We start from the raw sequence: 18,577 nt of genomic DNA, 5'->3' as shown, positions 1-18,577 counted from the left end.
CTGGTAGAATTCCCTCTTCCTCCAGGGAGATCAATCTTTTTCTATTAAGCACTTCAACTGATTGGATGAGGCCCAGCCATGTTATGGAGGGTAACCTCCCTTACTCAATAAGTCTACTGATTTAAATGTTGATTTCATCTAACAAATACTTTCACAGAAATATCTAGAATAATATTTGACCAAATATGTGGGCACTAAGGCCTAGACAAGTTGACACATAAAATTAGTCATCACATCCTTGTTCTAGTCTTTTCATTTATTCTGCTGTGTGCCAGGTAATGTGCTAAGGGCTGGGGATATGGTGGTATACAAAACAGGTGCAGACATAGTCCCTTTCCTCATGGAATTTTTAACTCAGTGATGTAGCATTGAGCGTTTTCCATATTATTTGAGAGGTTCATTAGTTTGAGTTAATACTTGCCAAATATTTAATAACCTCAGTTAAAAGTTGCCTTAGAATGCTGAACCGTCTTTGGGCCTCTTTAATACCATCTGTTTAGAAACAAGCAGATGTAAAGTAGCTGTTCTTTATGAATTACTGGAATGCTTTTATCTTATGGATGAAATGGCTTGACTTTTTATGTGGTATTCAGTCATCTGTCCTTACACTTGATTCTTTAGGTAGAAATTAACTAAGATAAAGGTTTAAAATAGATGCCGTCTATGCCAACTATTCATAGGGGCTGCATCACAAAAAAGTTGTGAGCTCAGATTATGGTATCAAACATATCCATGTTGAAGTCCTGGTTCTAAACATCAGTATCCCATTCGTAAAATGGGAATTATGATTATCTGTATTAGTTTCCTACTGCTGCTATAACAAATGACTATAAACATAGTGGCTTAAAACAACACAAATTTATTATCTTACAGTTCTGGAAGTCAGAAGTCCAAAATGGGTCTTTGGAGCTAAAATCAAAGTGTTAGCAGAGCTGCATTCCTTAGACAATCTGTTTCATTGCATTTTCCAGCTTCTAGAGACCACCTGCATTCCTTGTCTTAGGGCCCCTTCCTTACTCCATCTTTAAAGCCAATAGCACAGCATCTTCAAATTTCTCTCTCTCTCCCACTCCCCCTCCCCCCTCCCCTGCCCCTCCCTCGCCCTCCCCCCCCTCTCCCCCTCTTCCTCTCTCCCTCCCTTCCCCCGTCCCCCTCCCTCCCTCCCTCCCTCCCCCCTCCCCTGCCCCTCCCTCCCTCCCTCTCACCTATGCTTCCCTCTTTATTTCTCTTTCTTTGACTCTCACTCTCTTCCCTCCCTCTTATAAGGACTCTTGTGATTAAATTGGGCCTACCTGGATAATACACATAATCTCCCCATCTCAAGATTGGGATTTCTTGGGGGGAAGGGGTGGCAGTGGCTGGCCAGTATGGGGATCCAAACCCATGACCTTGGAGTTATAAGGCTGTGCTCTAACCAACTGAGCTAACTGGCCAGCCTCAAGATCCTTAACTTAATCGCACTCACAAACTCCTAGATCCTTAACTTAATCACACTCACAAACTCCCTTTTACCACATACATTAACATATTCAAAGCTCCTGGGGATCGGAGAGATGTCTAAAGTATACCCTCTCACTCTTCTCTGGGCTTTTTAAGTTACTCTTGAAACAGATGAGATCACCAGAAAACTTTGTAGGAACACCTACAGAAAGCTTTGTAGGAGCATCTTTACTGGCTTAAATTTTAAGGCTTTATTTAACATTCTATTGAATATGGAAGAAAAAAAACAAATTAAGGAGACACTGGTAATTTCTTTAATAATGTTGATTAAAACCATGTCTGTTTTCAACTCTGACCAAAGCTTTAATAAGGACCAGTCATTTTGGATTTCAGTAAAATGTTTGTCTCGCCTAAATAACTGGTATAAATATGCAACCTAAAGTTTTTCCTTTTTGCCTTGGGTGATTAAAAAAAAAGCTAAGAAATGGATTTTATTGCTCAATGTCAGTAATTCTGTGTGTGTGTTTATCGTTAAGTATACAGCAGAATGTTAATCATGCCACAACTCAAGTGTACAAGAAAATGTAATTTTTTTTAGTAATTGAACTTAATATTTATTTTTAGCCCCTATTCTACTGTGTTATAGAAACCAAATTTCAGTCAATTCAAGGTCTCTTCATCCCTTTTCCTCTGGGATTATATGTAATGTAGAAGGGACTAATGGTATGACAATAATGGTGATATGGGGTGACATTATTATCATTCATCTGTGCTGCTATCTGCTGAGGTGTTTTCATTTACATCTGATCTTTGGCAGGTTTCTGCTGCAACCCCTTTCACCCTATTCAGGTCACTGGCTCTCTGCGTCATGTCTATGCTGCACTGACCACATGAGATATCATTCTGTATTTCCCACGTCATTCTTGGATGTTGGGGGAAAGCTTTGTAGAACTGGTGCAGACCCATCTGCTTAAGCATACCATATAGACATTCTGATTGCTTTGTTGTAATACCTTGCACAGAAAGAACTCTGTGAATGTCTGTCTCTATAGACTACCAGGGTTTGAGGCAAAGGTCTTTTCTGCTGTCAGATCTTCAAATCTATCTTGGGGTTTCCGTTGTTTCCCTGCTTAGGAAGATTCAACTTGCATGAAACAGGATGCAGGCTGCTTTCTTAGGGACCCCATGAATTCTAAGCTCTCTTATCTTCTTTCTGGCTTATCTTTTCTTTTCCCTAATGCATCTTACTGAGACTTTACCTAGTTTAGGATGCAAAAAAACATAATGCATATTGTATGCCAAGTCGTTAATCTTGAACTCTATTTCAGCTTTCGAACTCAGTACCAATACTCTAAATTTTTCTGTGTTCTGCTGGAGCATGCTGTCTGTGATACAGTGATTACAACTGACTAAATGGGATTTGGTATCTCAATGTCTCAAAGAATCTTCCCACCAAAGATATAAGTAGACAGGGAAATGTAATTTCTTATTTAGTTTTCCTTTTTAACATAAGTGGGTGTTTAATATAGTCATTGTACATCTCTATTGCCAGATTATAAAATTTTTGACAGTAAGTGTTAATGTCTTATTTCTGTATTCCTCAAAGTGTTCAACCAGAAGATACTCATTGACTGTTGATTTATTGTGACATTAACAGTACTGGATTAAACCAGCCATGATCAGGCAAATGGGGTAGTCTATTAAGTATGAGTCTAAATGGACCAGCTTTTGTAGTTGACTAACATTGGCCTGGCTGGCTGGTTAGCTCAGTTGGTTAGAGCGCAGCCTTGTAACAGCAAGGTCACGGGTTCAGATCCCCCTATCGTAAAATAATATGTGGTTGTCAGAAACTAAATTAAGCGATTGAAATACTATTGTGACTTATCAAAGGGCTTTATTCAATTTCAAAAAGAAAGAACACTGGATTACTGAAGGTTTTTCTTGTCTCCCCCTCTACTCTTTAGGTCTTCCCAAAAGTTATCTCCTGGGAAAATGCCAGTAAATGATCATGACTCTGGTGTTGAAGATGAAGATTTTTGTCCAAGACCAATTCCTAGTCCTCATCCAGTGAGCCAGAAGGTATCACTGATCTTATAATAAATTTACTCTTGTGGTTAGACAACTAAAAGTTTCTTCATGTTAAAGCACTGAATACTACTACCTTAAACTTATTTAAGTATTATGCTAAAATTTATCTAGCTATCTATATCTATATGGTTATATTTATAGAGACAGAGAGAGATACCTCATGGGTACACATAAATCTTATTATATGTAATTATATATACATAAATACATACATGTATAATAATATACATGTAATAAGTACATATTATTCCCAGAGAAAACTGAGGCATAGATTGCCTAAGTTATAATTCAGGAGTTTTGGTTTCAGAATCTGGTGCTTTTTAGTCCATTATAGATTCAACATTCTAAACTATCAGCAGAGTACGAAGTTGATTTTTATTACTATATTCTGAGAAAACGTTCTACTTGCTTTCAGAAGTTAATTGCTAATAAACCCCATCATAATTTTTTGATTGCTACCAACCAGTGGGTTATTTTAGAATTGTTGTTTACCTTAATTGGACTAATTATTTATTTTAGAAGAAAAAGGAATGGGAAAGATTTTTAAAAATTAATATCAAATTATAATCAAATTCACCACAGAAAGTATTCTATTTACTTTTTCTGCTTTCTTCCAACTCTTTTAGTTGATATTAGTAGAAGGAATAACAGTGAGTAACTTCACTTAGTATATAAATATTCTGAAATATTTATTGGAAGATCCTTTATTATTTTAGGAACATAAGCATTATTTGCTACTAGATTTTTTTTTTCCTGAACATAGATTTGTTGAAGCATTCTGCCTGTGATAATTTTTTTGCAGAGAGAGGGTTAAAAAAGTGTATTGTAGGGCCGAGCCCGTGGCGCACTTGGGAGAGTGCAGCGCTGGGAGCGCAGCAGCGCTCCCACCGCGGGTTCGGATCCTATATAGGAATGACCGGTGCACTCACTGGCTGAGTGCTGGTCACAAAAGAGACAAAAAAAAAAAAAAGTGTATTGTATAAAACAAGTTTCCCATATTGTGTTCTGTGACCTAACCAATGTTAATCAGTGTTCCAATAAAAAGAGTTTCATTATTCAATAAGTTTGGGAAATGCTTAGTTATATTTTGAGGGCAAGGGCCTTGTTAATTTTGCTGACAATTGTGTTCCTAGTGCCTAGCAATACAATTGTGTTCCTAGTGCCTAGAACATGCCTAGAAAACATTTATTTGATGGTCTAAACAAAGAATAAACATTTTTTAAATACCTAATTGGATATAATTTGGGAAATACTGGTCTAAGGAAAGGAAGGCATAATTTTTATCCTAAAAAATTCTTTTTTCTTCTTTTTTTCCTGTTTATAGATTTCTAAGATCCAACCATCTGTTCCTGAACTTTCACTTGTATTGGATGGCAATTTCATAGAATCATACCCTCTGCCTAAGTCATTGGAGATAGTGAATAAGGAAAATCCTCCTTTGTTGATAAACCACTCTGAACACTTGAAGCCATTGCAACCCCAGCTTTGTGATGAGAAACACAGCCCAGAAGCTGAAGCTGGAGAGCCATCCTTGAGTGGATTATCAGATCAGTTAAACCAGGGCACTGTTTCTTTGAGACATTGCAAAGTAAGACAATCATCCACCTGTGTGAAAGGGAACCCCTGTATCAGGAACAATGTTAAACCGTCTTTTCTTAACGGGCCTGATACATCTGAAAAGCTTCAAGCAGTTTCTGCTGGAAATGTACAAATAGAAGAGTATCCTGTAAGACCCTCCACATTTAATTCTAGGCAGTCTTCTCTTGTCCCACAGTCCCATCCACACAGTTTTATTTTTTCAACCCATAATTCAGGAAAACCAATGGAACTTCAGATATCTACTCCCCCACCATCATCTTACTATTCCACAAATGTCTGCAGTTGTTGTCAGCATCATGGCCATATTCGATACAATCCAGTAAATTCTTGGCAAGGAATAAATACAGTAGGATCCATTCAAGAGCTCCAGTCCAAAGCCTTTCAGAAGCATTCATTATTTCACCCAAGTGGTTGTCCATCTCTGTGCCCTAATGCATTCTATTCTTCAAGTAGTCCTATAGCCTTGAGACTTCAAGGAGGCCCAGGTGGTTCTCCCCACAGCAATGTAGAACCATCGCCTGTGGCAAGACTGCCTTCACATATGGACTCGTGTAACCCACATCTTTGTGCAGTGTGCATGCAAACACCCAAGACTGGGTCAGATAATGGAATGATGGGACTATCTCCAGATGCATATCGGTTTCTCACAGAACAAGACAGACAGCTGAGACTACTTCAGGCGCAGGTTTGCTTGGTGCATTCTTCTGTTAAATTCTTGGTGTTAATATGGGTTCTTAAAATCTGGCAATTCTCTTCAGTAATTACATTTTATAGAATAAAAGTGTAAAATGTCAGAACTGGAAGGGACCTTGGAAACTGAATTCTAGGTCCTCTTGTTTTACAGATAAGTAAAATGAGAATTAGAGGATAATTTAAGCCAATGCCACATTGCTAGTTAGTAGTGGAACCAGGACTAGAAAGCAAGTCTTCTTTCTTTCTGTTTTGTGCATATCCTAACCTACAACATAATTGCATTTTTCTTTTTTTTTTTGTCCCCAGTGAAAAGTCTATAATTTACTAAACTTTTATATACAACTAAATATAAAAGCTGGATAGTAGATTTTGATACATCTCTAGTTTGTTAACCCTGTAGTATGAATACTAACCCTTAGCCAGTGTACCTTAGGGAATAGTTTTACAACCTCTCTGTATATATGCTGGACTTGTTTTACTCACTTTATTCTGAAATGTTCCCTTTTCTGCAGAGTTCTTTGTATTTTTATTATGTCCTTGCCTAATGTAGTCTGCAAGTATTGTCTGCTTTTCTTTCTTTCCTCACTGACATCCTTCTTCGACATACCTACTCCAAGCCAATTATTCCACTCTTCCCCTTAATACCGATGGGAACAATCTGAAATTTATTCTTTCATATTTTTTTCGTGATCCTGTAACTATGCAAATATATGTGTAATGTTCATACATACATGTGATGTTTTCAAATAGATCTTTGTTTTATAAAATTGGAATCAGCATTTGTATTTTGGAAAAAAAAAAAGACGTGATGTTTTTCAAATTAAAAACATTTTGGATAGGAACACCTGAGAAAAATTTAGCTTTGTTGTTTTTTAAACGTAGGTAAATTCTTTGAGCTTATAAAATATAAATTGGATTTTAACAAATCATTATAAACATTTAGCAAAAATTTTAGTGTAGCTATTTTCACATTGAAAAGAATTCTTATTTATTTCCTGTCTTGTTTAAAAAAAAAAAAAGACTAATAGAGGCTTAAAGGATCCTTTACATTATTTAGAAATCTTATTTTCTTGAGATTTGTATATTTAAAATGTAATATTATAGACTGCAGGCTCTGGTCTAGATTATCTGAATCATTATAGTTGGAGAATACAAAATATGATATAGGAAGTGTTTCTGTGGTAAATTCACATAGTGTTTTCTTCATGCATGAACTTTTTGTTTGGGTACCATTTTTTTAAAAAGTACCTTAGACATTTTCTATATGAAGGGACTTCAAAAAGTTTATGGAAAGATGTGTATTATCTTTTAATTCCATTTTTTCATGAACTTTTTGAAGTCCCTTCGTACATATAGAACTCCCTTATTCTGCAGAGGATTCTGTTATAAAGAGTACAGCAAATTTTCTAATTTTTCTTCTGTTGGAATATTTAAACAGTTTGATGTTTCTGCTGTTGCAAACAATGCAACAGTGAATATCCTTATACTTGCATCTAACTGCATATGTGCAAGTGTCTCTATACCATAGATTCCTTATGATAAAATTGTGAAGTCAAAAGGAACATAAATTTTAAATGTTTGAAGATACCTGAAACTTGTTCCTCTCCTGTTATTTCAAGTCTCATTTTGGTGTAGCGGTTAAGGAAGTAGGTTCTGGCACCAGATTTCCTTGGATGCTAGTCCAGTTTCTAGGTAACACAAGTTACGTGACACTGGGCAAGTTACCTTACCTCCCTGACTTCACTTTCCTCATTTACAAAATAGGGATATGCATAGTTGTATGGAGTTCTAAGGATTGAATGAGTTACTAAGTAAGGGCTTACAGTAGAGCCTGGCCTATAGTTGGTGCTCAGTAAATGTTAACTATTACTATTATTTTCATTATCATTATTATCTCAGTTCATTTACTCATATCACCTCTCATCCAGTCACTCAGGCCAAATTCTCAGGAGTCAAAAACCCAGGCTCTACTTTCTAGATATATCCTGAACTTAACTACTCTTTACCATCTTCCCTGCTACCACCCTAATTCAAACCATTATCTAATCATAACAATATATTGCTGCTTCCAGTACTGTCCCTTCATGTTTTCCTGTTGTTGGAAACATCACAACTGTCTTTTTAAAGCTCAGATCAGATCATAGTACTCCTGCTCAAAATCCACCAATGGTTTTTCATTGCAATTAGAATAAAATCCAGATTTCTTACCTTGGCCCTCAAAGCCCTCTGCTATTTGCCTTCTCTCTCCCTCTGCCAACATATCTCTTACCACTATCTTCCATGTTCACTATACTTCAACTACAGAGGTGTGCTTTTTGTTCTTCAAACATGCCAGAGCATGTTTACACTTTAGCTTGCAGTTCACTTTGAAACATTTCTCCTCTGGTCTTCTAATGGCTATTTCCTTCTTATCATTCAGTCCTTAATTTCATTTTTTTTTTTTTTTTTTTTGGTCTATCTCTGATAGAAAGTAAGCTCTACAGAGGGACCTTACATTTATCATGTATTCTTAGCACCTTATATAATACTTGACATGTAATAATAGTTGCTTGATACATATTTTGTTAGTTGAATGAGTGAAAATGACCATCAGAAAGATTATACCAACTTAACACTCCAAAACCATTTTTCTACCTCTCCAACACTGGACATATCAAACTCTTAAATTATTATCAGTTTTCTAAGTAGAAACTTTTAATTTGTATTGTGTTATTATAAGTAATATTAATTATTGTTTATCGGCCAGTTGTATTCTTTCTGTAAAAAGTATCTACCCATTTTCTACTAAGTCCTTTTCTAAATAATTTATAAGAGCTCACTGAATATTAAGGAAATTAGTTCCTTATATATGTATGTGATATTTCTTACAGTTTGTCTTAAGTGTTTTACTTTTTTTAAAAAAGACATGTTCTTTTTTCACAGTTTTATTTACTTTTTTATATCTTAATATTTATTTGTGCATGTTTGCGGGATACAGTGTATTGTTTCAATACGTGTGTGTACTATACATTGATTAACTTAGAATAGATAGCATGGCTTTGTACCTGTTAATCCACCACTTTCCCTCCCCACTGTCACACTCCCCTCCTAGCCTCTGGTAAACATTCTACTTTCTACTTCTATGAGAACCACTTTTCTTTTTTAAAAAAATTCCATGTATGAGTAAGACATGCATTATTTGTCTTTCTGGGTCTGGCTTCCTCCACTTAACGTGGTAGTAGTCTCCAGTTCCATCCATTTTGCTGCAAATGACAGTATTTAATTTTTTAAAAAATAGCTGAATAGTATTCCATTGTATATATACCATAGTTTTTTTATCCTTTCATCTGTTGATGGGCATGTAGGTTGATTCCATCTCTTGGCTACTGTGAATAGTGTTGCAATGAACATGTAGTGCAGGTGTCTCTTTGATATATTGATTTCATTTCCTGTGGGTGTATACCCAGTAGTGATATTGCTGGGTCATATGGTAGTTCAATTTTTAGTTCTCTGAGAAATCTCCATACTGTTTCCCACAATGACTATACAAATTTACATTCTCACCAGTAGTGTGGGAGAGTTCCTTCTTATCCACATTCTCTCCAAAATTTGTTATTTTCTGGCTTTTTTATAATAGTCATTCTAACTGGAGTAAGGTGATATCTCATTGTGGTTTTAATTTGCATTTCCCTGACGAGCAGTGATGTTGAACATTTTTTCATGCACTTGTTGGCCATTTGTATGTCTTCTTTTGAGAAATGTCTGTTCAGGTCCTTTGCTCACTTTTTAATTGGGTTATTTAATTTTTTGCTATTGAGTTCCTTATGTATTCTGGATATTAGCCCCTTTTCTGATGTGTAGTTTACAAACACTTTCTCCCATTCTTTTATTTGCTTGTTTGTTTGTTTGTTTGTTTATAAAAGATGACGGGTAAGGGGATCTTAACCCTTGACTTGCTGTTATCAGCACCACATTCTCCCAAGTGAGGTAACCGGCCATCCCTATATAGGGATCCATACCCGTGGCCTTGGTGTTATCAGCACCACACTCTCCCAAGTGAGCCACAGGCTGGCCCTCACTTTCTCCCATTCTGTGGTTGTCTTTTCACTTTGTTGATTGTGTCCCTTGCCATACAGAAGGTTTTTAGTTTGATGTAGTCCCATTTGTCTATTTCTGCTTTAGTTGCCTGTGCATTTGGTGTCATGTTCAAAAAAGCACTGTCCACTCCCATTTAGTGTAGCGTTTTCCATATGTTTTCTTCCAGTACTTCCATAGTTTTGGGCCTTAAATATGGGTCTTTAACCCATTTTGAGTTGATTTTTGTGTATGGTAAGAGGGGTCTAGTTTTCAGTCTTTGCATGTGGATGTTCAGTTTTCCCAGCATCATTTATTGAAGAGGCTGTCCTTTTCCCAATGAATATTTTTGGAACCTTTGTCAAAAATCAGTTGGTTGTGGATGCATGGACTCTATTCTGTTCCATTGATCAATTTGTCTGTTTTTCTGCCAGTACCATGCTGTTTTGGTTACTAAAGCTATACTATAATATATTTTGAAGTAGTGTTATGCCTCCAACTTTGTTCTTTTTGTTTAAGATTGTTTTGGCTATATATGGCGTCTTTTGGGGTTCCATACAAATTTTAGGATTGTTTTTTCTATTTGTATGAAGAATGTCATTGGTATTTATATAGGGATTGCATTGAATCTGTAGATTGCTTTGGGTAATATGGACATTTTGATGATATTAATTCTTCCAATCCATGAACAGGGGATATATTTCTATTTATTTGTGTCATCTTCAATTTCTATTTCTTCTTCTTCTTCTTCCTTCTTTCTTTTTTCTTCTTCTTTCTTTAGTTTCTTTCACCAGTGTTTTGTAGTTTTCATTGTAGAGGTCTCTCATCTTCTTGGTTAAATTTTCTCCTACGTATTTCATTTTTGGGGGGGAGGGGAAGTAGCTATTGTGAAAGGAATTATTTTCTTGATTTCTTTTTAAGATATTTTATTATTAATGTATAGGACCACTATTGATTTTTGTGTGTTGATTTTGTATCCTGCTACTTTACTGAATTCATTTATTCTAGTAATTTTTGGTGGTGTCTTTAGGGTTTTCTATGTATATATCATGTTATCTGCAAATAGGAATAGTTTGACTTCCTTCTTTCTGATTCAGATGCCCTTTATTGCTTTCTTTTGTATTGCACAGGCTAGAACTTCCAGTACTGTGTTGGATAAAAGCAGGGGAAGTAGGCATTCTAATCTTTTTCCAGATTGGAGGAAAAGCTTTCAGTTTTTGTCCATTCAGTATACTAGCTGTGGGTTTGTCATATATGGCCTTCACTGTGTTGAGGTATATTCCTTCTATTCCTTGCATCCCTGAGATGAATCCCAGTTGGTCCTGGTGAGTGATCCTTTTAATATGTTGTTAGATTCTGTTCATTAGTATTTTGTTGAGGATTTTTGCATCTATGTTCATTAGGGCTATTGGTCTATAGTTTTCTTTTCTTTTTTTTTTTTGTCACCGGTAAGGGGATCGCAACCCTTGGCTTGGTGTTGCCCGCAGCGCACTCAGCCAGTGAGTGCACCGGCTATCCCTATATAGGGTCCGAACCCGCGGCCGCTGGGCACCCAAGCGCCGCACTCTCCTGAGTGCGCCACGGGGCCGGCCCTATAGTTTTCTTTTTTGTTATATCTTTTTCTGGTCTTGGTGTGAGGGTAGCTGGCTTCAAAGAATGAGTTTGGAAGTATTCCCTCCTCTTCAGTTTTTCAGAAGAGTTTGAGAAAAATTGGTATTAGTTCTTCTTTAAATGTTTGGTAAAATTTAGCAGTGAGGCTGCTTGGTCCTGGGGTTTTCTTTGTTGAGAGACTTATTACTGCTTCATTCTCATTACTGGTTATTGGTCTGTTTAGGTTTCCTAATTTTTCGTAATTCAACCTTGGTAAGTTGTATGTGTCCAAGGATCAATCCATTTCTTCTAGGTTTGCCAGTTTGTTAGTATATAGTTGTTCATAATAGTCTCTTATGATCCTTTGTGTTTCTGTAGTATCAGTTGCAATGTCTCCTTTTTCATTTCGGATTTTATTTTGAGTCTTCTCTCTTTTTTTCTTTGTTATCCTAGCTAAAGGTGTATCAATTTTATCTTTTCAAAAAAACCAACTCTTTGTTTTATCAATCTTTTGTATTTTTTTAAATCTATGATTCATTCATTTCTGCTCTGATCTTTGCTATTGCTCTGCTATTGATTTGGGGCTTGGGTTGTTCTTGTTTTTCTTTTTCCTTGAGGTGTAACATTAGATTGCTTATTTAAAGTCTTAATAGTTTTTCAATGTAGACATTTATTGCTTTAAATTTCCCTCTTAAAACTGCTTTTGCATAGGTTCTGGTATGTTGTGTTTTCATTTTCACTTAGCGTCAGGTATTGTTTAATTTTCTTTTTAAATTTCTTCTTTGACCCATCTATTATTTAGGAGCATGCGGTTTAATTTCCATGTATTTGTACATTTTCCAATGTCCCTTCTCTATCTGATTTCTAGTTTTATTCCATTGTGGTTCAACAAGATAGTTGATATGATTTCAGTTTTTTAAAATTTGTTGAGACTTGTTTTGTATCCTAACATATGATCTATTCTAGGGAATGTTTCATGTGCTGCTGAGAAAATGTTTATTTTGCAGCCATTGGATGAAATGTTTTATAAATACCCGTTAGGTCTTTGGTCTAGAGTAGAGATTCTAACATTCTCTAATGTTTTTTGGTTAATTTGCTGTTTGTATGATCTGTCCATTGCTGAAAGAGGGTTATTAAAGTTCCCAACTATTATTGCATTGGAATCTATTTCTCCCCTTAGGTCTAGTAGTATTGATTTATGAATCTGGATGGGCTGGAGTCAGGTGTGTATATATTCAGAATTGTTATATCCTCTTGTTGAATTGATCCCTTTATCATTATATAGGGACCTTCCTTGTCTTTTTTTTTTTTTTTTTTTTTTTACTTTTCTTGGCTTAAAATCTATTTCATCTAAGAATAGCTAGTCCTGTCTTTTTTGATTTGCATTTGCATGAAATATATTTTTCCATCCCTTAACTTTCAGTTGATGTATGTTCTTATAGATGAAGTAAGTTTCTTGTAGGCAGCATATTGTTGACTCTTGTTTTAAAATCCATTTAGCCCCCATGTCTTTTAATTGGGGAATTTAATCCATTTACATTTAGAGTTATTATTGATATATAGGGACTTTTTACTACCATTTTATTACTTTTATTCTGGTTGTTTGTAGATCCTTTTTCACTTTTTTCCAGTCTTAAACTTTCTTCCTTTTTTATTAAGTGGTTTTGTCTGGTAGTGTATTTTGATTTCTCCCTATTTATTTTTAGTATGTCTATTATACATTTTTGTGTTATGGTTACTATGAGGCTTACAAAAAAACATGTTATAGTTATAAAAGATTATTTTAAACTAATAACAATTTTGCTTTGGTCACTAAGGAAAAGGAAAAAACCAAAGCCTTAATGTTGTTCCACCCCCACGCTTTTTGACATTTTGTTTCAGATTACATCTTTTAATATTGTCTATCTCTTATACGGTTGTTGAATTTGTTATTATCTTGTTGGTTTTGTCCTTTAGTCTTCATAGTAAGGGTATAAGTGGTTTATTCATCACCCTTACAACACTGGAATATTCTGAGAATGTGTACTTTCTTTACTAGTGAGTTTTGTTCCTTGAAATTTTTTTTGTTACACTTTAGTGTTGTCTTCTTTCAGCTTGAAGAGCTCCCTTTAGTGTTGTTTTAATCTGTTTGTGTTGCTATTACAGAAATATCTGAGACTGGGTAATTTATAAGGAAAAGAGGTTTATTTGGCTTACGATTCTGGGACAGCTGCATCTGGCACAGGCCTCAGGCTGCTTCTACTGATGGTAGAAAGCGGCAGGCAGCTGGCGGGTACAAGCAGATCACATGGCAGGAGGAAGCAAGAGACAGGGGAGGTGCCAGTGTCTTTTAGACAAACAGCTCTCGTGGGAACTAATAGAGCGAGAACTCATTCATTAATCCTCCCTCCCCCCCTGGGAGAGCATTAATCCATTCATGAGGGATCTGCCACCATGACTCAAGTCAGTTTCCAGCACTGCCACACTGGGGATCAAATTTCTGCATGAGTTTTGGAGGGGACAACACATCCAAACTCTATCAAGCATTTCTTGTAAGGCAGGTCTAGTGTTGATGAATTCCCTTAGATTTCATTTGTCTGCGAAATACTTTATTTCTTCTTCATATTTAAAGGTTAGTTTTGCTGGATACAGAATTCTTGGTTGATAGTCTTTTTCCTTCATCGCTTTGAATATATCACCTCACTGTATCCTGGCCTGTGGGATTTCTACTGAGAAATCTGCCGAGAGCTTATTGGGGCTCTGTTGAATGTGTGTTTCTTTGCTCTTGCTGTTTTCAGTATTCTTTGGTGTTTGATGATTTGATTATGATTTGCCTTTAGTTTTTCTCTTTGGATTGAATTTGATTGGTGACCTTTGAGCCAGGGTGCTGTCATTTTTCTCCATACTTGGGAAATTTTTGTTCATTAATCTTTAAATATGCTTTCCAGACCTCTTCCTTTTTTTTTTCCTTTGGGTACACCAATTATGCAGAAGTTACTTCACTTGAATGAGTCCCATCCATAATTACTGCAATTCTGTTTTATTTTTCTTCTTTTTTTTTTTTCCTCCTCTGATTGGATAATTTTGTATCTTCTGTCTTTGAGTTCACTGATTCTTTCCTCTTTTTGGTCAAGTCAGCTTTAGGAGCTTTCTTTCAGGCTTTTCAGTTTAGATAATGTATTCTTTATTTCCAGGATTTTTTTTTTTTTTGATTATGCATATTTATGGAGTATAAAGCTGATAGTCATGACTTGTGTCCAAGATGTGATGATCAGACCAATGCTATCAGCATGCCTATTACCAAAAATTGCCATTTTTCCCCATGTCCCCTACCCAACGTCTCCCCAACCTCCCTCCCCCTCCACCCCCAGCATCCCTAGATCTATGTTCTCTCCCTCTGCCAGTCCAAAGCCCCACTGTGATCTTTCTTTCTTTCCTTCTTTCTCTCTTAGCTCCCACTTATGAGTGAGGACATGTGTTTATCTCTCTATTCCTGGCTTATTTCACTTACATAATTTTCTCCAAGCTCATCCAGTTGCTGCAAATGGCAGAATTTCATTCTTTTTCATGGCTGAGTAGTATCCCATAGTGTGTATATACATTTTTCTTATCCATTCATCCATCAATGGACATTTAGGTTGGTTCCATATCTTGGCTATTGTAAATAGAGCTGCGATGAACATGGGACATGATGATTTCCATTCCTTTGGGTATATACCCAGAAGTGGGATTGCTGGATTGTATGGTAGATCTATCTGTAGTTGTTTGAGAAATCTCCATACTGTTTTCCATTGAAGCTGTACTAATTTGCAGTCCCACCAACAGTGAGTTCCCCTCTCTCTACATCCTTACCAGCATTTGTTATTCTCAGTCTTTTTGATAAAAGTCAGTCTAACTGGGGTGAGATGCTATCTCAGTGTGGTTTTAATTTTCATTTCCCTAATGATAAGTGATGTTTAGCATTTTTTAAAGTACCCGTTGGCCATTTGAATGTCTTTCTTTGAAATGTCTGTTCAGCTCCTTTGTCCGTTTTTTAGTTGGGTTTTTTTTTTTTTTGTATAGTTGACTTCTTTGTATATTCTGGATATTAATCCCTTGTTGGATGTATAGTTTGGAAATATTTTCTCCCATTCTGTAGGTTGTCATTTCACTCTGTTGATTATTTACTTTGCTGTGCAGAAGCTTTTTCGTTTGATATAGTACCATTTATTTATTTTTTCTTTTGTTGCTTGTGCTTTTAGAGTCTTATTCATAATGTCTTTGCCCAGTCCTATGTCCTGAAGTGTTTCTCCTATGTTTTCATCTAGTTTTATAGTTTCAGGTCTTGTACTTAAGCCTTTAATCCATCTTGAGTTGATTTTGGTATATGATGAGAGGTACAGGTCTATTTTCTTTCTCCTGTAAATAAAGGTAGTAGAAGAAAATACATTTTTAAAACATACTGGCTGATTAATTTTAGGCCCTGAATATGTATATGTCTTCTATTAGAGTCTTTCCTGCATGATCTCTCTAAACCTTACTTTTCTCGTGTAAAATGGGAGAGATGATCAGTACATAGATTTGAAGGTTAAATGAGTTAATATATATAAAGTGCTTAGTATAGGACCTGACTATAGTAAGCACTCAACAAATTACAGCTATTTTATCTCTTTTAATTCTCACAACAACCTTATTGTTAGGTGATATTGAAGCTCATAATAGTTAAATAACTTTTCCGAAAGGTAGCACAGTGATATTTAAACTTAAGTTCACATGACACCAATGCCATGTTTATGGAAAAATTGAATTAAAAGACAATATGAATGTTTCCACGAGCTTTTTGAGGACCCCTCATATTTCTATGGACCTTAATAATTTATTGATAATAATTATTTTCCAATATTAATAAGGTTAATCCTCTAAAATAAATGATAGTAGTTGAACACCATAGTACCATTTATAGGGAAATAGACAGTTACAGTGTTTAAAAAGGGAAGCTGTTACACTCCTAGGTATATACCCAAGAGAAATGAAAAAATATGTCCATACAAAAACCTGTATATAAATGTCCATATCACCATTCATAATAGCCAAAAGTGGAAACAACCTAAATATCTGTCAACTGATGAATGGATAAACACAATATAACATCCATACAATGGAATATTACTCAGCAATAAGAAGGAATAAAGTATTGATAAATGCTACCACATGGTTGAAACTTGAACACATTATGCTAAGTAAAGGAAGCCAGACACAAGGCCACATATTATATAGTTCTGTTTATATGAAATGTCCAGAGAGGGAAATCCATAGAGATAGAAAGTATATTACTGGTGGCCAGGGACTGGGGAGACGAGCAATGGGAGTGACTGCTAATGCAAACAGTTTTTTGGGGGTTGATAAAAATGTTATGGAATTAGTGCTAATGTTTGCAGACTTTGTGAATATATGAAAAACTGCTGAATTGTATGCTTTAAAGCAATGAATTTTGTGGTATGAGAATTATATCTCAATTTAAAAAGAAGGAGGGAAGCCTTTTGGTGTTTGAACCTCAGCTTTGCTACTTGCTAGTTATGTGACCTGGACAAGTAACTTTTCAATGCCTCAGGTTTTCTTATCTGTAAAATAAATTTAATAGTAGTGTACTCTTCACGGTCTTATTGTAAAAATTATAATTAAAAGCTTGCAAACAAAAAGCACTTAATAAGTGTTAGCTATTGTTAGTAATATTTTCAGTTTCAGCATGGACAAACATGAGAAATTCTGATTAACCTTTATGAGAAGAATGTTGTATAGAATGTTCAATATTTGTCACATGGAGTCAGAGGATACCTCTAATCTTTTAATTTATAAGTGAAATAGGAATAAAATGTTCAGTTGAAATAGTAACTTGAAAATATTTCAGAATTTTCTATATCAGTGTCAATTTATGAATACTAATCTAAACATTTTAATGTTTCACTCATATTTATACTTAGCTTAAAGTTCTTCTTAACAGCTAATGATAATGACTTTCTATATTGAATAAGCTTCATGGTATGATATAATTGAAATGTGAGAAAATTGGGGCACTTTGTAATTCATTATTAAACTCTGATGCCAAGTTTGTTGATTACTTCACTGTCAATTTAAAGTATGTCTTTAATTGATACAGATTCAGCGTTTGTTGGAAGCACAGTCTCAGAACCCTTGTTCCCCTCAGACGACTGCTGTTGATGACACAGTGCAAGCTGCAAGACAGATGGAGTTGGTTTCCATGGAAGCACAGTCTTGCCCTGGCTTGAACATGAGAAAAAGTGTAAGCATTGCTGTGAGCACAGGTAATTTCATTTTTTATTCATAAGGAATTTTTTAAAAATGTTTTTTATATCCACTTTTTGAATTTTTACATTGCAATTGGTTCACAGTTCAATATAACCAAAACCAAGGTGATGAGAGTATAAATTGTTTAGGTCTTTGTGTAATTTAACTCTTTATAAAATGAAACTATACCTGAAAACAGATATGAAACCACAAAACACGATATTGTTTAGTTCTCTTATTTTTCTAGGCTGGACCCAATTCTAATAAGAGAAATCATTTGTAGTTTAAAGGATCAGGAAAGGTTTCATCTATGCAGTATTATTGAATCTGGGCTTTGAAGGGTATGTAAGATTTCAGTAGGTGGAGTTAAGGAATGAGAGAACAGATTGGATAGAGAAAGTAACATGGGCTCAGTGAGAAAACCAAGACTCTGTGTCGTAGTTGTGCTGGTGATAAGAATGACGAGGAAGGGTCATGTAGGGTGTTGATAAGATTTGATAACTAATTGGATGTGGCAATGAGAAAGAGTAAGGACTGAAAAATTGTTACACTTCTCTCTGTAATGGAGACACAAAAAGGGATTACTCAAAGCAACATGAATGCAATGAGAAGCCCAAAGCGACTGTACACCTCAGCAACTCCTCTGTTAGAAGGAGAAAACTAGGTACAGCCCTGACTCAAAGTTAGCTTCTGTTTTTATTGTAAAGAAAAGGAAGTTTCACAAGAAAAATCAGTTGATTCAATCATTTCGAAAGGACACAAAAACATGGGCAGTGTGACAAAAGTTATGTGTGGCTAAGTATAGCTTAAGCAATAGAAACTAGTAACATCATTAAAATTAACAATGTGA

At 35.5% G+C, this 18,577-nt stretch overlaps 1 protein-coding gene across 1 annotated transcript in view; it reads left to right on the top strand.

Moving 5' to 3' along the window:
- Nucleotides 1-18,577, top strand: part of STIL (STIL centriolar assembly protein) — a 57,679-nt gene that overhangs the window by 15,963 nt on the left and 23,139 nt on the right. Inside the window, exons 11-13 of the mRNA XM_063105131.1 lie at nucleotides 3,405-3,519; nucleotides 4,853-5,812; nucleotides 17,579-17,744. Coding sequence (XP_062961201.1) covers nucleotides 3,405-3,519; nucleotides 4,853-5,812; nucleotides 17,579-17,744 — 1,241 coding nt within the window. The remainder of the gene's footprint in view (nucleotides 1-3,404; nucleotides 3,520-4,852; nucleotides 5,813-17,578; nucleotides 17,745-18,577) is intronic.

The sequence above is a fragment of the Cynocephalus volans genome, chromosome 8, assembly GCF_027409185.1.
Source record: "Cynocephalus volans isolate mCynVol1 chromosome 8, mCynVol1.pri, whole genome shotgun sequence".
NCBI classification, from domain to species: domain Eukaryota; kingdom Metazoa; phylum Chordata; class Mammalia; order Dermoptera; family Cynocephalidae; genus Cynocephalus; species Cynocephalus volans.
The sequence above is the reverse complement of the archived record's forward strand: the minus strand, read 5'-3'. Positions and strand labels throughout refer to the sequence as shown.